Source organism: Saimiri boliviensis, chromosome 2 (assembly GCF_048565385.1).
Source record: "Saimiri boliviensis isolate mSaiBol1 chromosome 2, mSaiBol1.pri, whole genome shotgun sequence".
NCBI classification, from domain to species: Eukaryota; Metazoa; Chordata; class Mammalia; order Primates; family Cebidae; genus Saimiri; species Saimiri boliviensis.
In genome coordinates, this window is record NC_133450.1 from 30,076,827 (window position 1) to 30,100,967 (window position 24,141).

General features: G+C 39.8%; 1 protein-coding gene and 1 pseudogene across 1 annotated transcript in view; one reads left to right on the forward strand and one right to left on the reverse strand.

Moving 5' to 3' along the window:
* DNAL1 (dynein axonemal light chain 1) overlaps nt 1-23,564 on the reverse strand; it is a 43,819-nt gene extending 20,255 nt beyond the window's left edge. The window contains exons 1-5 of the mRNA XM_039468967.2: nt 23,458-23,564; nt 17,182-17,220; nt 12,822-12,931; nt 7,306-7,361; nt 3,258-3,313 (exon numbers count right to left, since the gene is read on the reverse strand). Coding sequence (XP_039324901.1) covers nt 3,258-3,313; nt 7,306-7,361; nt 12,822-12,931; nt 17,182-17,220; nt 23,458-23,460 — 264 coding nt within the window. The 5' untranslated portion in view covers nt 23,461-23,564. The remainder of the gene's footprint in view (nt 1-3,257; nt 3,314-7,305; nt 7,362-12,821; nt 12,932-17,181; nt 17,221-23,457) is intronic.
* LOC120364120 (U6 spliceosomal RNA) lies at nt 12,205-12,304 on the forward strand (annotated as a pseudogene).
* Nucleotides 23,565-24,141: the final 577 nt, after the last annotated feature.

Here is a 24,141-nt window from a genome sequence, read left to right on the forward strand (position 1 = left end):
TATGGCCCACATATACACACACACACAGACACACAGACACACACACACACACACATACACACACAGTTATTTATTTGTGTATGCACAGAAAAGATTTTAAAGTCTAGAAACCAATAAAATTTTTGTTACTTCATGGAGCTGGAAGGGAGAAGAAGGTAGAAAAACAAAAGATTTTCATAGCATATTTCATATGTTTATAAATTGCTTGATTTGTTTTTGCAATGAACATGTAACTTTTAGAATTAAAAAAAAATTTGTGTGTGTGTGTTTTTGTTTGTTTGTTTGTTTGTTTTTTAGACAGAGTCTTGCTCTGTCACCCAGGCTGGAGTACAGTGGGCATTATCACGACTTACTGCAATCTCGACCTCCCAGGTTCAAGTGATTCTCGTGCATCAACCTCCCTAGTAGCTGAGATTACAGGTATGTGCCACCACAACCGGCCTAGAATTAAAATTTTAACTTAAGTAATAGTTGTGTAATTGTAATAAAACATACTGAGTCACTCAATAAACACAGAGTGTCTACTATATGAATCAAGCAGTATTGTAGATGCTAATTAACAAAACTGAATTGGCCAGACCCTCACAATGGCTCATGCCTATACTCCCAGCACTTTGGGAGGATGAGGCAGGAGTATCACTTGAGGCCAGGAGTTCAATACCAGCCTGGGCAACATAGTGAGAATTTATCTCTACAAAAAATTTTTTTAAAAATCAGCTGGGCAAGGTGGTGCACACCTGTAACCTCATCTATTCACCTATAGTTCCAGCTTCTTAGGAAGCTGAGGAGCAAGGATTGCTGGAGTCCAGGAGTTCAAGATCACAGTAAGCTATAATCATGCCACTGCACTCCAGCCTGGGTGACAGAGTGAGACCCTGTCTCTAAGCAAACAAAAATCAAAACTGACATGGTCATTAGGATGTGTGTGTGTGTGTGTGTGTGTGTGTGTGTGAGAGAGAGAGAGAGAGAGAGAGAGAGAGAGAGAGAGAGAGAACAAACAAGAATTTCAGGTAATAGTGAGTAACATGAAAAAATAAAATTACAACTGGTAAGAGTTTTACACAGCCAGGTGTGGTGGCTCAGGCTTGTAATCCTAGCACTTTGGAAGGTCAGGCAGGTGGACTGCTTGAGCTCAAGAGTTTAAGACCAGCCTGGGCAACAATGGTGAGACCCCTACCAAAAATACAAAACAATTAGCCAAGTGTGATAGCATGTGTCTTTAGTCACAGCTTTTGGAGAGGCTGAAGTGGGAGGGCTGCTTGAGCCATGAGGCAGAGGTTGCAGTGAGCCAAGATAGCACTATGACATTCCAGCCTGGGCGACACAGTGAGACCCTGGTTCAAAAAAATAAAGAGTTACTCCACCGGGCATGGTGGCTCATGCCTGTAATTCCAGCACTTTGGGAGGCTGAGGCAGGAGCATTGCTTAAGCCCAGAAGTTTCAGATCAGCCTGGGCAACATAGTGGGACCCCATCTCCACAAAATATTAAAATATAAGCTGGCCGTGATGGTCCACACCTGTGGCCCCAGCTACTCAGGAGGCTGAGGTGGGAGGATGGCCTGAGCCCAGGAGGTCAAGGTTGCAATGAGCTGTGATTGTGCCATGCATTCTAGCCTGGGTGACAGAGTGAGACCTTGTCTAAAACAAAAACAAAAACAAAAAGCATTACTGCTTAGAGAGCCACTTTAGATATAGGGTGATTGGGTCACCTTTAAGGATGTGACATCTGAGCTGAGATGTGAAGGTTAAGAAGGAGCCCACATAGTGGAAATCCATGGTAATAGAGTTTTAACACAAAAGGAACAGCAAGTACAAAGACCCTCAGGTGGGAATGAACTGTGCATGGTAAAGGAACAGAAAGAAGGCCCGTCACTAGAGATTATCAACTAGGAGAAGAGAAACATGAAATGAGATCAGAAAGAAAGGCAAAGGCCAGATCATATATACAAATGGGCTTATAATGTACCTTAATAATGTCTTGAGTAGTTTTAAATAAACCCTTTTTCTTCAATTTAACACTCCATGTTTCACACACTAATCATCTGCAACTTACTAAGACCACTATTTAAAACATGCTATGAGGCAGGTGTATCTAGGTGAGTAAGTCACCTAGTATGTGAACCTATTTGAAGCCCAGTATCTGCATCCCTATGCAGCTTTCATTTTCTTTTATGCAGTGCTATGGCACAATCATAGTTCACTGTAAACTCAAACTCCTGGGCTCAAGCAATCCTTCTGCCTCAGCCCCCCAAGTAGCTGGGACTATCATGCCTGGCTAATTTCTTTTTAAATTTTCAGTAGAGACAAGGTCTTTCTACATTGCCCAGGTCAACTCCTGGCCTCATGTGATCCTCCCACTTTGGCCTTCTAAGTGGTGGGATTACTGGCATAAACCACTGTGCCTAGCCATAGCTTTATTTTTATTTAGTCTGAACATAAGTAATAAAGCTTTTGGACACACACCCCACATTACATCCTGGAAAGAAAACTAACTACTGAGTATCATTGATAGGAGTGTATAGAAAGTGAAGATATCTAAAATAAGTGATGGTTTAGCCAGATAGCATCTTAATACATGCCTTCAATCCTATATTTATAATTTGTTTGTGGTCTCTGCGTATTTATTTCATTTTATGGAAGAAATTACATACTATAGCATTACTTGAGAATTTGGGATTCTATAAGGGATTCCATAAATACCTGGGGGGAACATCAAGTACATATTAATACTAAACATTCTGGAGTACATTTATCTGCAAACTATTCCTTTATAGGTAACTCAAAGTTAAATTCAGCCTGAAATATAATAAATTCTGAATTTCTGTATTAAAATTTATTGGGAAGGGAAAAGGAGTCAGGGCCATACAAAATTTCAGTAAGTTTATGAATTATTTAACAATAAACATATTAAAAATTATGCAGAAAAATTCACTTCATCTTTCCTGAAATTGACTAGTTTTATGTAATTGTTCCACCTCACCTTCTATGGAAGGAAATTTAAATAGCCAATAAATATAAAAATAAGACATGTCAAAAAATTTTTAAATGCCCAAGGCTGGTATGGGAAATCGGGAAACCTCACACATCATAGGTTGTTATAAACTTTTTGAAGGGCAACTTGAGACTATGTCACAAAAGTCTTAAAAGAAACTCATATCTTTTGACCTAGCAATTCCATTTCAAGGAATTTATCCAAGAAATTATTCATGTATGTGTGCAAATTAAATAAATAAAATAATGATAAATAACAACCTACCAGTCCATTTAAGTTCTTTATGTTGTTTCTTCCTAATGATAATATCCTCAAGTTTTCTGTAGTGAAAAGAAAACATTTTTTTGTTTACTAGAATCATATTACACAATTATACATCTAGTATAATAAAGCTTTAATAAGTTTTATATAATAGATATCCTTATACAATGAGTAAGAACGGTTGTGTTAACAAAAATGGGTAATCAAGTCGAAAATAACATTGACCTATCATCTAAGGTAAATACTACAGGTATAATTTCATAACATGTCACTATTAAATTAAAAAATGATTAACTATCTGGAACACGTGGTCTTAAATTGCTGGCTAATAAAAATATTACAGGATAAAACAGCAGCAGAGAATATTTTAAGTTTGAGAACATACGTATTTCAAATCTCTTATGAGAACTCACACTAGAAAATAAGAACATATATTTATGTATTGTCCACCTTGCTCCATGACGAATTAGAAGTGAAATAAAATAAATTTGATATTTAAAAAAAAAATCATTTGCTTTTAATCTTTTAAATAATTAGACTGTGATTTGGTTAAAAAATAAAATACCTATCTGTATTTTTTAAAGGTTATTTCTATTTCTATTATCTATAGGCTATTTCTGGAGTAAGATAAAAGGGTTGAGGGGTACTGGAATAGAAGATTAAAAGATTAATAAGATGATGCTTTTTCTCAATTCACTATCTTAAGAGCAGAACGTCTTCCCAACTAACTATAATAATGATTAATATTTATTGAGCATTTTATATGCACCAGGCACAATTCTGTGTACTCTATATACACTAACTCAACTTTCACAATAATTATATAAGTAATTATTATTATAATCCAAGGTAGACTGTTATGAATATTCCCAAAAGAGTAATTAATTTTGATGATGAAGTTGAGGGAAGTCTTTAAGGAGGGAGTGACATTCAAACATGGCATTCATAATCTTTTTTTCTTGAGATAAGGTCTTACTCTGTTGCACAGGCTGCGGTGCAGTGGCACCATTTTAGCTCACTGCAGACTCACTCTCCTGGGCTCAAGCAATCCTCTTCCCAAGCAGCTGGGACTACAGGCACACATCACCATGCCCAGAAAATTTTTTAAATTTTTAGTAGAGACAGGGGTCTCACTACGTTGCCCAGGCTGGTCCTGAACTCCTGAGTTTAAGTGATCCACCTGACTCAGCCTCCCGTGCTGGGATTATAGGTGTGAGCCACGGTGCCTGGCTGCATTCTTAAATCTTAATTTCTGACAGGATTTTCCTGTTACAGAAAGAAGCTGTTCTCAGTGAAAAGTACTGCATTAATAAATGTTACAAAGTCATTTTTAAAATATTTGGGTGTGAACTGGATAGTACAAGTTTTTAAATGACTTTGAATGCAACATTAAGGCATTTGGTCTTTTCTAGGCAAAGAGGTACCATTAAAAGGCCTCTGATATAATGATAGTCAAATAATATTTTTAGAAAGAAAACTCTGTTATCAGTGATGAAGGCCACCTGAAGGGCAGAAAGACAGGAGAAAAGGAGATCAGTTAGGAGGCTATTGAGGGATCTGTTAGGTAAACAGTTAGGGCTGGTCCTTGGAAAAGCAGCCCATCTGAAAAATCACAGCTACAGGCAAAAATAGAGCACCCTGGGGAAAACTCAGGCTGCACCTGCATGGATAAGTATGTAGGGTCCAGCACAGATTGTTCTTTGTGTAATTGGCAGGCTCCCAGGAAAAAGTTTCTTTCCCTTTTCAGACATGTACATAGTAGGCTCCCTGGGAACTTGTATGGGGAGGAGGGGGACTTACCTAAAATAAACCCACAATTTTACAAACAAGAGAAGCAGTGCTTTATGCTTGCCTAGAGACATACCAACAACTACGTAGATAAAGGGGAGTTGTGCAGACAGCTTTTCGGATAAGAGGAGTTACTCAAACAGTCACAGCAGTGAGAGGAGTTTCTTATAAAAGCTTTTGAATTCAACTGCAAAAAATAAAGCAACTCAGGCTTCCCTCTCTGCTACAGAGAGCTGTCTTTTTTCACTCATTAAACTTTCACTGCAACCTCACCCTTTTCATCTACATTCCTTAATTTTCTCGGTCATGAGACAATGAACCTTGGGTAACACCTTAGATAATGAGACCAGTGACCCTGACCTGTTTTACTATTGCAAAAGTTGTAAGACAGTGTTTTTCAAACTATGGGTCATGAGACTAAATTAACAGGTTGTGAAATCAATTTAGTGTGTTGTGATCAGCATTTAAAAAAAAAAAAAAGCAGAAATAAATATGTAAAAATACATACTGTAACTGGCCAGGCTTGGTGGCTCACACCTGTAATCCCAGTACTTTGGGAGGCTGAGGTGGGCGGATCACTTGAGGTCAGAAGTTCAATACCAGCCTGGTCAACATGGTGAAACTGTCTCCACTAAAAACACAAATATTAGGCAGGTGTGGCAGTGGACACCTGTAATCCCAGCTACTTGGGAGGCTGAGGCTTCAGAATTACTTGAACCCAGGAGGTGGAAGTTGCAGTGAGCTGAGATTGTACCACTGAATACCAGCCTGGGCAACATAATGAAAAAAAAAATACTGGAACCTTGCTATATAAGGGTAAATACTGTCTTACAAACTTTATTTAAGTTTGTATCTGTATGTATATATTTGATATGTATATTCATATCAATGTATAACAAATTCAGATGTATTTCTTACTATGGAAAGTGGTCAAATGTTTGAAGAACAATGACCTACGGGGAAGATGATGAGGGTCTAAATTAAAGTTGTAACTCCTGGAAATGGAAAAGCAACGCTTTCTTTGAGAGCTCCTTCAAAGAGTAGAGTTAACAGGATTTAGTGATAAACTTGCATGTAGGGCTTGAAGAGAGACCATAGTAGTAGGCTTAACAATGGCTCCTCAAAAGATACCTACATTCTAATCCCTAGAACCTGTAAATGTTACTTTATATGGCATAAAAAAGTACTTTGCAGATGTGATTATGGATCTTGAGAGATGGGGAAATTATCCTCAAGATCAGGGTGTGCCCTAATGCAATCACATGTATCCTCGTAAGAGGGAGGCAGACAGAGATTTGACACAGAAGGAGAAGCCAATGTGACTATAGGCAGAGATTGGAGTGATGAGTCACAAGCCAAGGAATGCAGCAGCCACCAGAAGCTGAAAAAGGATAGACAAAGATTCTCCTCAAGCCTCCAGAGGGAGTATGGCTTGATTTTCGCCAGATGAAACTGATTTTAGACTTCTGGTCTCCAGAACCATAAGAGAATAAATATCTATCGTTTTAAGCTATCAAGTTACAGCAGCCATAGGAAACTAATAAAGAGTCAGAGGCCTTGGCAACTGGGAGGGTGCAATGTCATTAACAAGAGTAAGGAGTACAGGAAAAAAAATGGGGATGACAAGGAACTAACATTTAAATATAACAAGTTTGAAATACAGAAAAAACAAATCTGAACAAAGAAATATATAATCAAAAATCTGATACTCTATTTAAGATGTCTCAACTCTAACTCTATAAAAGCTTTCAAATGTCTTTAAAATGTTCATAGCTCATGCTATCTCTAATTTTCTTTGGATAATCAAACTTAAGACATAGTTGGCCAGGCGCGGTGGCTCACGCCTATAATCCCAGCACTTTGGGAGGCCTAGGTGGGTGGATCATGAGGTCAAGAGATAGAGACCACCCTGGTCAACAAGGTGAAACCGTCTCTACTAAATATACAAAAATTAGCTGGGCATGGTGGCTCATGTCTGTAGTCCCAGCTACTCGGGAGGCTGAGGAAGAAGAACTGCTTGAACCCAGGAGGTGGAGGTTGCAGTGAGCCGAGATCACGCCATTGCCCTCCAGCCTGGGTAATAAGTGCGTAACTTGGTCTCAAAAAAAAAAAAAAAAAAAAAAGACATAGTTTATGTATTTTATTGTCTGACAACAAGTATGGCTAAAACAGGTGCCAGCTTCTGGAATTACATATTGTCTCTGGAATGTTTATTATAATAACTAGGAAATCCATGAATCATCTGTTACTGTGAATCACTTACTTAAGCCATTCAGGTTGGCAATTTTTTCAATGCAGTTTGTAGACAGTGAAAGCTTCCTTTAAAAGAACAAAGAAAAAATTTAAATTAATGTGAAAAACTTAAGTGGTAAATCAGAAATTATTCCTTAACAATAGTGCCCATGAAAGATAGTATTTAAGGCATATTTTTCCCCACTCAATCATAGCATTTATTGGCCAGACACTGTGGTTCACGCCTGTAATCCCAGCACTTTGGGAGGCCAAGGTGGGCAGATCACTTGAGGTTGGGAGTTTGAGACCAGCCTGGCTGGCCAACATGGTGAAATCCCATCTCTACTTAAAAAAAAAAAAAAAAAAAAAATTAGCTAGGCATGGTCGCCTGTAATCCCAGCTACTTGGGAGGCTGAGGCAGGAGAATTACTTGAACCTGGGTGGAGGAGTTTGCAGTAAGCCGAGATCACTGCACTCTAGCCTGGGGGAGAGAATGAGACTCTGTTTAAAAAAAAAAAACATAGCAGTTATCACTTCATTTTGAAATTGTTGTTTTTCTCTAATTACGTAAGTTAATAAAAACTTATTGAAAATTTGAAAAAAATTCTCTTGAGGGCAATTTGGCATTAACGATCTTTTTTCTTCTTGAGATGGAGTCTCCCTCTGTCACCCAGGCTGGAGTGCAGTGGCACCATTTCAGCTCACTGCAACTTCCACCTACCTGCTTAAGCAATTCTCCTGCCTCAGCCACCCAAGTAGATGGGATTATGGGCATCTACTATCATGCACGGCTAATTTTTGTATTTTTAGTGGAGACATGGTTTCATCATGTTGGCCAGGCTGTTCTTGAACTCCTGACCTTAAGTGATCCACTTGCCTGGGCCTCTCAAAGTGCTGAGATTAGAGGTGTGAGCCACCACGCCTTACCCTGGTATTATCAAATTTTTTAAGGCATAACATTTCTTGACCCACTTTTTCACTTCTAGAAATACATCTTACCAAAATATTAATTAAATGCCAAAAGATATATGTGTTACTGGAATAGCAGAAAAATTGAAAAAAATCTCTGGGCGAGGTGGCTCACGCCTGTAATCCTAGCATTTTGGGAGGCTGAGGCAGCGGATTGCCTAAGCTCAGGAGTTTGAGCCCAGCCTGGGCAACATAGTGAAAGCCTGTCTCTACTAAAATAAAAAAAATCAGCTGGGCATGGCGGCATGCGCCTGTAATTCCAGCTACTCGGGAGGCTGAGGCAGGAGAATTGATTGAACCTGGGAGGCAGAGGTTGCAGTGAGCAGAGATAGCACTACTGCAGTCCAGCCTAGGTGACACAGGGATACTCTGTCTCAAAAAAAAAAAACCTGTAACACCTGTTAACTGAGGAACAGATAGTGAAATACTAAGCTGCCACTAAAACAAAGGAGATTGGGCTATAGATATTGACTTGGGAAGATTTCTATGATACATAGTTTAAAAACCATCTAGCAGAACAATTCTTTTTTTTGAGATAAAGTCTCACTCTATAGCCCAGGCTGGAGTGCAATGGCATGATCTCAGCTCACTGTGACCTACACCTCCCAGGTTCAAGCAATTCTCATGACTTAACCACCCAAGCAGCAGAGATTACAGGTGTGCGCCACCATGCTGTGCTAATTTTTGTATTTTTAGTAGAGACGGGGTTTTGCCATGTTGGCCAGGCTGGTCTCGAACTCCTGATCTCAGGTGATTCGCCTGCCTCGGCCTCTCAAAGTGCTGAGATTATAGGCGTGAGCCACTGTGCCCAGCCTAGAACAATATATATATATATATTTTTTTGAGACGGAGTTTCGCTCTTGTTGCCCGGGCTGGAGTGCAATGGCGCGATCTTGGCTCACCACAACCTTCGCCTCCTGGGTTCAGGCAATTCTCCTGCCTCAGCCTCCTGAGTAGCTGGGATTACAGGCACGTGCCACCATGCCCAGCTAATGTTTTGTATTTTTTAGCAGAGACGGGGTTTCACCATGTTGACCAGGATGGTCTCGATCTCTTGACCTCGTGATCCACCCGCCTCGGCGTCCCAAAGTGCTGGGATTACAGGCGTGAGCCACCGCGCCTGGCCATAGAACAATATATTTTATATGATCCTTTGTGTTAAAAAAAAAACTCCACAAAACTATGTATATGTATTTGTGGAAAGAGATTTTTTTTCATGTATTCAATCATTCCAAAATTTATATTGAAAAAAATTAATATGTAACCTTTTTTTTTTTTTGAAACAGGGTCTTACTCTGTCACCCAGGCTGGAATACAGTGGCACAATCTCAGCTCACTGAAACATGTGCCTCCTATCTAGGTTCAAGTGATCCTCCTACCTCAGCCTCCAAGTATCTGGGACCACATGTGTGCACCACCATGCCCAGCTAATTTTCTCGTATTTTTAGCAGAAACGGGGATTCACCATGTTGGCCAAGCTGGTCTCAAACTCCTGACCTTGTGATCCGCCCACTTCAGCCTCCCAAAGTTCTGGGATCAAATGCGTGAGCCACTGCACCCAGCTGATACTGACTTTTAATAGTCTTCATATGTATCTTCCCAGACTTTTTCTATAAGTTATTTTAATTATATAAAAACAAAATTTTTAAAGGGGACAGAATTACACATCCTCAGTCTTCTTTTCTTGATAAAACTTTAAATATCTTAGTAAGTTTCGTGCAAAGAATAAAATAAAGCTAGGAGCAGTGGTGTGCACCTGTAGTCCACCCTAGGCAAAAGAGCAAGATCCTGTCTCAAAAAAGAACAAAAACCTACCAAAACATAAACAAACAAAATCTACATATATACATAATAAAAGTGTGTGGTTTTTTTTTTTTTTTAAGAGGACAGGGTCTCACTCTGTTGCCCAGGCTGGAGTGCAGTGGTACAATCATAGCTCACTGCAGCCTCAAAGTTCTGGGCTCAAAAGAACTTGCCTAAGACTTCCACCTGCCTAAGACTTCCAAGTCACTGGGATTACAGGTATAAGCCACTATGCCCAGAAATAAAAGCTAATTTTGTTTAACACTTAATGTGTATCCAGTATTCTTCTAAGCACTTTACTTGTATTAACTATTTTAATCATCACAATAATCTTTTGGGTATTATCATTATCCACATTTTACCAATGAAACTGAGGCACAAAGATATTCTCTCAATACTACATAGTCATAAAGTGGCAGGACCAAAATTAAAACCCAGGTAAGTTTGATTCCAGATCATGCATCTTATTCATGATTTTACTTGAAAGAATCATTCTTTTATTATTATTATTATTATTATTATTATTTTTTCTATTTAAAACAGCAAAAGAGGTTGGGCACAGTGGCTCATCCCAGCACTTTGGGAGGCAGAGGCGGGTAGATCACCTGAGGTCAGGAGTTCAAGACCAGCCTGGCCAACATGGTGAAACCTCATCTCTACCAAAAACATAAAATTAGCTGGGCGTGGTGGCACATGCCTGAAATCCCAGCTACTCAGAAAGCTGAGGCAGAAGAATTGCTTGAACCTTGGAGGCAGAGGTTGCTGTGAGCCGAGATTGCGCCATTGCACTCTAGCCTGGACAATAAGAGCAAAACTCCGTCTTAAAAAAAAAAAGGAATTACTATATCATGTAAAGACTATACATAAAGTAATTACTATATCATGTATATTTTCTAGTCATCCCCCAATCCTGAGAACTCCTAGTGAAAAATGGAGTGCCTTTAAATCTAGGAATATGGTTGGGAAATAATTCTTTAATTCTTGTTGAGGGAGCCAGTGCAAAGAGATTATCAGCAAAATATGAACAGGTTGACTCCAGGTGATTTACAAGGCACTTTGGTATGAAGTACAAAACCTTCTCAAGTTCGTTTGCCTTTGAGATTGGTTTATAACACACTGTGTTCTCATCACAAAGAACAAGCTGCATACAAAAGCTAAATGTTTGCTCTCCCCTTTGATCCCACAGATGGATATTAGTCTAATAGTGGGTTCACAAATATGTGTCCTAGAATTACCCAAGTTACTTACTGTAAATTCAGATTCCTAGATTTCATCAGTAAATATTCTGTTTCTATAAATTTGGGATGGGGCTGATCTGCATAAAGTACAGGTAATCAAGGATCACACTTAAGACAAACACAGGGTGAAGAAATCAGAAAACAATCAAACAAAAACCCAGTGATTCTATGGTATACTATAGCCCTGACAAGAGAAACTTGTAGCCTAAAAACACGGTTACAAGGCAACATGATATAATTGCCTCAAATCAACCAAAGAATCCTACTAAATCACGTCTTGAGAAAATAAATTAAAGAAATTACTATAGATCTGAAAATTAAAGTCACAGGATATATTACAAAATAAGTAGGCCGGGCGCAGTGGCTCATGCCTGTAGTCCCAGCACTTTGAGAGGCCAAGGTGGGTGGATCACTTGAAGTCAGGAGTTTGAGACCAGCCTGGCCAACATGGTGAAACCCTGTCTCTACTAAAAATACAAAAAATTAGCTGGGTATGGTGGTGAGCGCCTGCAGTCCCAGCTACTTGGGAGGCTAAGGCAGGAGAATTGCTTGAACCTGGGGGCCAGAGGTTCCGGTGAGCCGAGATCACTCACTGCACTCCAGCCTGGGTGACAAAGAATGTCTCAAAAAAAAAAAAAAAAAAAAAGGATAATTTGATCCCAATTAGAATTTTTTAAAAAAAGTTAGAAGGCTCTACAAAAACGCTAGCACTGGTTCTCACAAAGTGTTGTGATTTGGGTTAATGTTAATTCCTTTTCTTTGTGCTGTTTATATTTTCCAGATGTTTAAGTTTTTTATAATTTTAAAGGTTTTTTTTTTAAGGGGTATCACTTAGGCATAAGTAAATATAGTTCTGACTTTGGTGGATAATTTTACAAGAGAAAGTGGTAGATTTCATAACAGAGTCATAGTTTATTGCGGTGCTCGCTTCAGCAGCACGTGTACTAAAACTGGAACGACAGATTAGCATGGCCCCTGCACAAGGCTAACATATACATTCATGAAATATTCTGTATTTTAAAAAAATGTGAGGTTGGGTGTGGTGACTCACACCTGTAATCCCAGCACTTTGGGAGGCTGAGGGGGGTGGATGACAAGGTCAGAAGTTCAAGACCAGCCTGGCCAAGATGGTGAAACTCCATCTCTATTAAAAAAATTATATATATATATATGTGCTTCTGCAAAGCAGAGGAAACAATCAATAGAGTGAAGAAGACAAAACCTGTTGAATGGGAGAAAATATATGCTCTCTGTATATGGTTTATTGTGTTATTTAGCTTCTCCCAAAAGACTTGATTTATATTTTGAAACACATTATAACAACTGTACTAAAAATATGGTACCGTTCAATATTTTTCTATTAATAATCCTATAAACCAGTAATTTTTCACGTTTGGCCTTGCCAAAGGGAGAACTACAGTAAGCAAACAAAAAAAAATGAAGACCACAGAAAACAAACATATTTTCCTATTTTGTGTGTTTAAGAAAAGAAAGGGAAACCTGACAGCAATACTGGAAGGATGAAAAGAGAACTTACTCGCAATTAGCAAGCGTGGACAAGGATGCATCCATTTTCTCTATGGGGGGAATCTGGGCATAAAGTTTTATCTCTTTGGCTTCAGATGGCCTCTGGCCAGTTTTCTCTTCCTATGAGAAAAATACATTTGGAAGAAGTAATCCATGATTGTAATGTGGAACCAAAAGAGGTCAGAATTTCCCAAGATTTTTCTATGTTTATTTCAAAACAATTGTTAGAATTTAACAAACTGTTGAATAATTCTTTATCATTAACTTACTGAAAACATTTACCTACCAACCCTGATAATCAGATTTATATTTGGCTGAATCAGGTAACTGTTAGATTCCTACCAAATGGAAGTGAAAGGAAATAAAAAAAACTTTTATTTTTGTGGCATTTAAAATTTGAAAAGGACACAGACAAATGCAAAGACATCTCATATTCATGGATCAGAAGAATTAATATAATTAAAATGACCATACTGCTTAATGCAAGGTACAGATTCAGTGTAATTCTTATCAGAATACCAATGTTATTTTCACAGAAATAGAAAAAAATCCTAACATTTATATGGAACCAAAGAAGAACACAAATAGTTAAAACAATTCTGAGCAAAAAGAACAAAATTGGACGTTAACACACTACCTGATTTCAAAACATATTATAAGGTGAACACAACCCAAACAGCATCGTATTGGTATAAAAGCAGATACAAAGACCAACAGAATGGAATGGAGAATCCAGAAATAAGTCCATGTATTTACAGTCAACTGATTTTTGACAAAGGCACCAAGAGCACACATTGGGAAAAGGATACCCTCTTCAATAAATGGTGCTGGAAAAATTGGATAACCAAATGCAGAAGAATGAAACTGGACCCCTATCTCTCACCATATGCAAAAAATCAACCACGATGAATTAAAGACTTAAAGACTCAAAACTATAAAGCCACTAGAAAAAAATATAGGAAAAACACTTCAGGACATTGGTCTAGGAAAAGATTTTATGGCTAAGACCTTAAAGCACAGTCGACAAAAACAAAAATAAGCAATGGAACTAAAACTAAAAAGCTTCTGGCCAAGCACGGTGGGTCACGCCTGTAGTCTCAGTGCTTTGGGAGGCCAAGGCAAGTGGATCACTTGAGGTTAGGAGTTCAAGACCAGCCTGGCCGACATGGTGAAACTCCATCTCTACTAAAAATACCAAAAATGAGCCAGGCATGGTGGCACATGCCTGTAATCCCAGATACTTGGGAGGCTAAGGCAGGAGAATTGCTTGAACCCAGGAGGTGGAGGTTGCAGTGAGCCGAAATCATTCCATTGCATTCCAGCCTGGGCAACAGAGTAAGTCTCCATCTCAAAAAATAAAAATAAAAATAAAAGGCTTCTACATAGCAGAGGAAACAATCAACAGAGTGAAGAGAAAATCTCTCGAATAGGAGAAAATATTTGCAAACTATTCATCTGACAAGGGAACTCAACTCAATAGTAAAAAGACAAACAGGCACAGTGGCTCCTGCCTGTAATACCAGCATTTTGGAAGGCCAAGGGAAGAGGATTGCTTGAGCCCAAGAGTTGGAAACCACCCTGAGCAACATTGTAAGACCTCATTTCTACAAATAATTTAAAAATCAGCCAGATGTGGTGGTGCATGACTGTGGTCCCAGTAATTTGGGAGGTTGAGGCTGTGGTAGGAGGATCACCTGAGCTCCACTGCAATCCAGCCTAGGGGGACAGAGATCCTGGCCCCAGAAAAACAAACTAACTAACAAAACTAGAAGCTCAAGGACCATTTCCTTTGCTTTACTATGTTTTTTATAACCTCTTGCAGTATAAGACACACAAAACTCCTTTCAAAAACTTAAATCACCACATATCAATAATAGAAAATAGGCTGGGCACAATGGCTCATGCCTGCGATCCTAGCACTTTGAGAGGCTGAAGCAGGAGGATCACTTGAGCTCAGGAGTTTGAGACCAGTCTGGCCAATACAGTAAAACCCTATCCATACTTTAGCAAAATTAAATTAAAAGAAAAATAAAATATATCAAAGTAATAATAATAATGATAGAAAATATACAATCAGTTGTAAAGATCTAAAACACATCCACTCAGTGCTTATTTTTATATCATCTATTTGTAGGTTAGAGGAGGAGAAACTGACATCTAGTAGATCCTCAATAAATGTTGGGTGAATCAGTGAAAAAGTGAGTTTGATGTTTTCAAATAATCAAAGTCAAAAATGCATGGGCCAGGCAGAGTGGCTCATGCCTGTAATCCCAGCACCATGGGAGGCTGAGACAAGAGGATTACTTGAGCTCAGGAGTTCAAGACCAGCCTGGGCAACATAATGAGACTCTGTCTCTACAACAAGAACAAATTAGCCAGGTGTGGTGACACACACCCGTAGTCCCAGCTACTCAGGTGTTAGAGCCTAAGACATCGAGGCTGCAGTGAACTGTGATTGTGCCACTGCACTCCAGCCTGGATGACACAGCAAGATACTGTCTTAAAAAAAAAAAAAAAGTAAAAAATGTATGGCCATAATGTAATCTAGAAACAGACTCTACCAGCCAAAACAAAAAAACACTAGTTACTATAAGTAAAATAAAGTCTCAACATCCAATTCAAGGAAAATTAAATCGTGTACTAAGTCTACTCCATCCTCCTTTGTTCTTAAGATTTTTCTTTTTTTTTTTTTTCTGAGACTGAGTTTTGCTCTCGTTACCCAGGCTGGAGTGCAATGGCGCGATCTCGGCTCACCACAACCTCCGCCTCCTGGGTTCAGGCAATTCTCCTGCCTCAGCCCCCTGAGTAGCTGGGATTACAGGCACGCACCACCATGCCCAGCTAATTTTTTATATTTTTAGTAGAGACGGGGTTTCACCATGTTGACCAGGATGGTCTCGATCTCTTGACCTTGTGATCCACCCGTCTCGGCCTCCCAAAGTGCTGGGATTACAGGCTTGAGCCACCGCGCCCGGCAAGATTTTTCATTATATATTTAACCAAACAGAAATAAATTATAAAAATACATTTAAAGTAAATGAGAAATTTATAAGTACTAAAACAAGAATTCAAGCATTTCATTATTTTACCGAACTTTGTCTATTTTCCCTAGACACCAATGCTTCTGAAAGCCTTTTTATTCAAAGCCTAGTTATAAAGCAAAAGGTACATTATTATACCAAAAAAACTACACTTGATTTTAGCCAAAAGGCCAAGAAGCGATGCAAAAAAACTACTGATAACATAGACAAATAAGTTTATGGTCACAGAAATTCAGGAGTCATCTCTGTACTCTATGGCAATTCTGTCTATATGCTGAATTATAACTGTTCAAACTTTATTAGCATGTTATAGAATACTGAAAATATAATTTACATATAATGCACATTTTTTACAATGTAGTTTCCTTTCTAGTATTGCTATATGCTTTAGTATTTTTATTTAGTGTTTTTTTTCAATTGTTTTTTTTTTTCGGAGACGGAGTTTCGCTCTTGTTACCCGGGCTGGAGTGCAATGGCACGATCTCGGCTCACCGCAACCTCCGCCTCCTGGGTTCAAGCAATTCTCCTGCCTCAGCCTCCTGAGTAGCTGGGATTACAGGCACAAACCACCATGCCCAGCTAAATTTTTGTATTTTTAGTAGAGACGGGGTTTCACCTTGTTGACCAGGATGGTCTCGATCTCTCGACCTCGTGATCCACCCGCCTCGGCCTCCCAAAGTGCTGGGATTACAGGCTTGAGCCACCGCGCCCGGTCGTTTTTTTTCAATTGTATATGCATGATTTACATTTGTCCACATTGATTACCTCTGTACTAACCTTCAGGAGGCTAAAGTCACCCTCTAAAGCCTAGATAATCCACAATTCATATGACTCTAGCATATGAAAATGACATGTAGTTTAGCGATTATAAAGTTGAAAAAGAAAATGTACTAACACAGAAATTCCAGCAATTTTATAGCAATAGATAAAATCATGCTTTCCATATTTAAATTTTCCAGTGGTCAGATTTTTTCAATTGAAAAATTTATTATGATATTTGAAGTTTGTCCAGTTCTCCCAAGGATAACATTTTATGACTATAGTATAATATAACTAGGATATTGCTATTGATACAATCCCCTGATTTTACTCAGATTTTCCCAAATTTGCTTGTACTCATGTGCATGTATGGCTGTGTGTTAGTATGTGTGTACTAAGTTTTATACAATTTTTTCATCTGTGTAGGTTCATGCATCCACCACCATAGTCAAGATAGCTGAAGAGCTCCAATACCAAAAAGATCCTTTGTATTAAATAGCTGGATTTGAATAACTATCCAAAATTTTTCCTTGTACAGTTTCTAAAAGAAGGAAAAGCTCATGTACTCACCCATCTCGCTAAGGCTTCTTTGATTGTTGTTGCTTTAGCCTTTAAAAAAAAAGAAAGAAAGAAAGAAAGAAAGATAAAAAACACAAAACAAAGTTGTTTTTATTTACTTATTTATTTTTTGAGACAGTCTTGCTTTGTTGCACAGGCTGGAGTACAAATGACACCATCTCTGCTCACCTCAACCTCCACCTCCTAGGTTCAAGTGATTCTCCTGCCTCAGCCTTCTGAGTAGCTGGAATGCAGGCACGCAACACCACACCTGGCTAATTTTTTGTATTTGTAGTAGAGCTGGGGTTTCACCATGTTGGCCAGGCTGTTCTAGAACTCCTGACCTCATGATCTGCCCGCCTTGGCTTCCCAAAGTGCTGAGATTACAGGCGTGAGCCATCAGCCCCAACGTGGTTTTTATTGGTGTAATTTGTTGATTCACTTTTCATGCAATAACTATTAGCCTTGGTTTCTACCATTAAAAGGATTGATTTCTTTCTTTGAGACTTTATATACAAAGAGGATGCTTTAATTTCTTGAAATCAGAATGATTTATTTAAATGTCTCTGAGAAAAAATAAGAAAATCATTATGTAACACCCATACACTTCACTCCAAGTTGGCTTACAAAAATATGTAGCTTTCAATACTTGATATTAAAATACATCTTATTTAATTGATTCTAAGGATCTACATCTTTCTTACATTTTAATATTGAAATTTGGATGCAATTTATAATCAGGACTAATTTACAATTGTTGGGGGGTGGTGGCAGTGGTGAAATTTTAGAAAAGTATTAGCCACTTTATTTCATATCATATATTCCTTTTTATGTTTGCAAAGGATGAAGATAAAGGACAGGATAAAAATCTGTATGTCTACATAATTAATAAGTACAAAATAAAAATTTTAAATGATAAAGTATTTGTCATAGTTCAAACTAATTTTTTCTTAGTAAAACATAAAATAATGTTGCACCTTATAATTAATAGCAGCTTAAATTCAATTTATTTAAAACTCTAAAGGTGCCCAAAGGAAGATATCCGTAATGAATTATTGCTGGTGCTCTTTTTTAAAAAATTACCCCAAAGAATAACAAAAGAAAGGTTTTTAAACTATGTGAATGAATGTTAACCTGAAAGAACCAATACTTCAAGATGAATCCTGAGTAGTTAACTGGGCCTAAATTTAAACCAGGGCCTAAGCTAGGCACAGTGTCTCACGCCTGTAATCTCAGCACTTTAGGAGGCCAAGGTGGGAGGATCACTTGAGGCCAGAAGTTCAATACCAGCCTAGGCAACATAGCTAGACTCCATCTCTACGAAACAAAATAAAAAAATTAGCCTGGCATGGTGGTGCAGGCCTGTAGTTCTAACTACTTAGGATGCTGAGGTGGGATGATCAATTGAACCCAAAAGTTTAAGGTTACAGTGAGGCATGATTGCACCACCACATTCCAGCCTGGGCAACAGGGTAAGCCTGTCTCTGAAAAAAATTAAATTAGATTAAAATGAGTTAATTAGAGCCAAGCAGCCATTTGCTTACTAGAGGTCACACACATACTCTGAATTCCCCCCAAAAACACACCTCTGTTCAACTTCGGGACTTCCAGCATTGTTCGGAACCAATCAGAGCTCACCTGAATCAACCAATCGGCTCACCTGGATCAACCAATCAAGACCCAGATGTATCAACCAACCAGAACTGAGTGAGTCTGAATCCTTCATTTACATAAACAGACGTGATTGAGAAGATGGGAAGGAGCTTTTGCTATAAAACTCAAGCTCTTCCTTTGTTCTCTGGAACACACACCTTCCTTCTACACCTAAGGCTGGATCTAGCCATACATAAACTGTTCAATGACATAAGGTCTCTTCCCTGCATTTTCCTTTTGAGAGAACTTTTGTTCACAAATATATACCATTATGTCTAGAAAGTAAAGACATACTAATAAATAACCCTTGGATTAAAAGAAAATCATAAAATAATAAAAGAAAAAAGTCAAAATTTGGGGAATGTAACACTAAGAAGAAAACTTACAGATTCAGATACATTTGTCAGAAAATAAGAGACAGAAAACAAATGAGCGGCCGAGTATTCCCTTTAAAATCTCAAACACATCAAGGATCACTTCTAATCACCACTATGAATTATTATTATTAATAATTAATATATACTTATTTTTCTTCTCACGGCTGGGAGAAGATATTTTCAGTATGAAACCAATGAGGACCAACATTTAGAATACACAGGAACTCCTAAAATTCAAAAACAAAAAGGAAAATGGAAAAGTTGGAAAAATATGAACAGATAATTCACAGAAACTGAAACCCAGATGGGTAATAAGAATATCAGGAAGGCGGCCGGGCACGGTGGCTCAAGCCTGTAATCCCAGCACTTTGGGAGGCCGAGGCGGGTGGATCACAATGTCAAGAGATCGAGACCATCCTGGTCAACATGGTGAAACCCCGTCTCTACTAAAAATACAAAAAATTAGCTGGGCATGGTGGCACGTGCCTGTAATCCCAGCTACTCAGGAGGCTGAGGCAGGAGAATTGCTTGAACCCAGGAGGCGGAGGTTGCGGTGAGCCGAGATCGCGCCATTGCACTCCAGCCTGGGTAACAAGAGTGAAACTCCATCTCCAAAAAAAAAAAAAAAAGAATATCAGGAAGGCTTGGCCGGGCGTAGTGGCTCACACCTGTGATCCCAGCACTTTGGGAGGCCGAGGTGGGTGGATCACAAGATCAGGAGATTGAGACCATCCCTGCTAACACGGTGAAACCCTGTTTCTACTAAAAATACAAAAAATTAGCTCGGCATAGTGGCATGCCCCTATAGTCCCAGCTACTTGGGAGGCTGAGGCAGGAGAATCACTTGAACCTGGCAGGTGGAGGTTGCAGTGAGCCGAGATCATGCCACTGCACTCCAGCCTGGGCAACAGAGTAAGACTCCATCTCAAACAAACAAACAAACAAACAGAATTTAACTAGAAGGCTGGGCATGGTGGCTCAAGCTTGTAGTCCCAGCATTTTGGGAGGCTGAAGCGGCCACATCACCTGAGTTCAGGAATTCAAGACCAGCGTGGGCAACATGGTGAAACCTTCTCTCTATTAAAAATACAAAAAATTAGCCAGGCTCGATGGCACAGGCCTGCAGTCCCAGCTACTTGCAGGGGCTAAGGTGGGAGGATCCCGGCAGGTGAAGGAACCCTGATTGCGCCACTGCACTCCAGCTCAGGCGACAGAGTGAGATATCGTCCCAAAAAAACCCAAAACCAAACAAACGACAACAAATTTAACATTGTGAATCAGAAAAATGCAAAGTAAAACAATGGAACACTAAAATACATCCTCAGATTGGCAAAAAGTTGGTGAGCACGTAAAGAAATGGGAACCCTTTACTGGGAGTGGTGGCTGATGCCTGCAATCTCAGTATTTTGGGAGACTGAGATAGGCAGATCACTTGAGGTCAGGAGTTTGAGACCAGCCTGGCCAACATGATGAAACCCTGTCTCTACTGAAAATACAAAACTTAACTGGGTGTGGTGGCACACGCCTGTAATCCCAGCAACTTGGGAGGTTGAAGCAGAAGAATCGCTTGAGCTCTGGAGGCAGAGGCTGCAGTGAGCCCAGACTGCACACTGCACTCCAGCCTGGGCGACAGAGCAAGACTCTGTCTCAAAAGAAAACAAAACGAACAAACAAGAAGAAATGGGAGCTCTCCTGCACTGATGGAGGAAGTAAATACTGGTAAGCTATTCTGGAAAGCAGCCTGAAAAGGGCCTAGGGAAATTAAGTATACATAGACCCTATGATGGTATAATCCCACTCCTGGCTGTATTTCCAAGAGAAATCTTTTGCATGGGTCCATAAAAGGGTATTTTCGCAACACTATTTGTAGAAAAAGAGTTGAACCCATCTAGCTGTTTTTGGGGGCAATATAAATTGGTATAAAGGTAACTGGTTTCCCTATAGATAGGAGTTCAAAAACTCAAATGCCTAAAGGTCCTTATGGACATCACTAATGGGTAAAGCTGGCCAAGTAAGGGCAGAACCAGTGTCAAGAAGATAACCTCTACTCAGCTCCAGACAACTGAAAGCAGGTGGGACTTGGGGAAAAGAGCTACCCTAATACCATATTTCTTCAAATTAAAAACCTCCATTAATTGTAAGTAGCACCTTTATTTTATGTAACATTAAGAAAGAAAAGATGCTGTCAGTTATACTATATCTCAGTAATATGAAAATGTGAAAAAAATGTGCCCAATGGTGAAACATATTTATTTTTCAAGAAAAACTGGCAATCTTTGTTTTAATGTGAAATATCATCATTTGAAGACATTGTCCTGAAGGTCATAAGGAAAAAATAAAAAAGACACTGGAAGATAATTTTTTTTTAATTTAAATACTATGTGGGCCCATATTTCTGGAGGGACCCAGGTCTGCCAGTTTCCAGTCTTAGCTAGTTCTAAATACAGTCATGTGCTGTATAGCAAATTTTGGTTAACAACAGATTAGATATAAGACAGTAGTCACGTAAAATTGTAATACTGTATTTTTACTGTAATTTTTCTATGTTTATTTATTTGAGACAGAGCAGAGTCTTGCTCTGTTATCCAGGCTGGAGTACAGTGGTGTAATCTTGGCTCACTGCAATCTCCACCTCCTGGGTTCCAGTGATTCTCATGCTTCAGCTTCCCCAGTAGCTGGAATTACAGGCATGCCACTACATCCAGCTACTTTGTATTTTTAGTAGAGGAGGAGTTTCACCATGTTGGCCAGGCAAGTCTTGAACTCCTGACCTCAGGTGATCTGCCTGCCTTGGCCTCCCAAAGTGCTGGGATTACAGATGTCTGGGATTACAGGCATGAGCCACAGCACCCTGGCTGCTTTTTTATGTTTAAATACACAAACACATTGTTTCAACTGCCTATAATATTCAGCACAGTAAAATATTGTACAAGTTTGTAGCCTAGGAGCAATAGTCTACACCATCTGGTTTTTGTAAGCATATTCTATGATGTTTGCAAGGCAAAATTACCTAATGATGTGTTTCTTAGACTGTATCCCTGTCATCATTAGGTAATTTATAACTGCACTGATCCTGATACTCTATTTGAAGATTTTCAACAATTGCCATAATACTTTCATAAATATTTAGGTCTGAGCGTTTCTGCACCTCAATGTAAACCTAGGTCCAGAACTTTTAGCTTTCCTTGGCAGTGGTTTTCAGCTAACTGCCTGTGGAACAAAGTAAGGAAAGCAGAAACTACTTTGTAAAGAGTGGTATTTAATCATGTTGAAGGCAGGCATGACCTCCTCATCATTCCATCTCCTGGGCTCAACTTCTGCCCAGTTATATAGCACTGGCATCACAAAAAGAAAACAAGTAATTATGCTGCTTTTTCATAAACATCTCTATCCCGTAGGACATCACAGACTTTGCTCAGTAGCTCTGGCTGGGTTTGTAGTCTTTTTCAGACAACTAGATAGAACTACCAAGTATGTAAGCAACAGAGTGCATACTTCAAGTAAGAATTGAGAGGCATCTCTAGGTAAAACCATTACTTCATAAAGAGCTGTGATTGGATAGACAGCTGGTAGATTTCAAACCTAAGGCAACAGCATTTCTCAGTGTGGTGGGATTCCTCCCAATTTTATAGTCAATAGAGGTTTGTTGTCGAAATGCGCATTCCTGAATTCATGATCTGCATTCCAACAAGCCCATACCCATGCATACTGAAATTTGAGAATCACTGCTCTAATATATCCATCAGAGTGTGTTTTACAGTGTTACCGAATCATTGCACTCGTAGTCATTCAGAAGGCAACCTGACTACATCCCAGGTTATGAATACTGCTGCAATCCGTGTTTTACAGACCCTTCTGGTAACCAGCCCCTCCCTGCATCTCGACGTGGGGCGGGGGGGGGGGTCACTAAAATTACTTTTATGTAAAGAGATATCTTTATCTACACTCTCCTTCCCATCACCCTTCCCATTCCAATGCGCTCATTTTGGAGAATGTCTTGCTCTTCGCCCTCCCTTTTTTCTTGTCAGAGTCCCCCCACCTTAACCCTACCTCCGATCCACCCCAGGCCGCCCTCAGCCCAGACCACCCCCGGCCAGGGCTTCTCTTTCTCCTCGGGCCCCTGACTCCACAGAGCTAGCGTCAGCTACCGGCTCCCTTGCGCTGTTTAAGGACCCCCAGACCCCCAACACTCCACAGTCACCCTTTTCCACTCCCAATCTTCTCTCAGCTTTGGCTACGCGGCCCGAAAGGTACTCACCATAACGGCGGTTGCTACTGTCACTGCTCTGGTTGCTAGGGCCCGCGGGGTCAGTGCGCCTGCGCACTTCTCGGCGCTCGCCGCCGAAGCCCCATCCCCGGCAGCGGTCCTTTCTCTCCGCCCTCAGGGTGGTGCGAGCGGGGCATTGTGGGACGGCGTGGCGGCTGCCGGGGTCCTCCTACCCGGCCGCTCCTGGCCGCCCTTTGGCTACTTGGGGCTTAACCGTGCAGAGTGGTCAGGACCGAAAGCAGTTTCAGCTGATCTGGAATGACATGCCCGCCTAAAGTTTAAAACCTTAAAACCTCGCCGTAACAACTGCCTTTCTCATAAAAGAATGTTCTTAATTCCTTTCCCCTACCGATGGCCTTTCCCATCCTTTTCCGGACGGGTGAGAATAAGCAGCTTGCTGTAATTTGTTTGGTAACTTCCATTTTTACTTAAAATATGACTATCTTTGCATGTGAATAGATGCCTTTTAGCAAGTCATTTGTACTTCTTTTTTTGGAGACGGAAGCTTTGCTCTTGTTGCCCAGGCTGGAGTGCAATGGCACCATCTCAGCTGTAATTTACCTCTCCATCTCACTGAGAATACCCAGAGCCAAACTCCACTGATTTTATGTTTCTTTACCCCGGATCCTCCAGGGAGCCAGAGGCAGCTGAAAGCTCGGTTCATTTTTTGTCAGC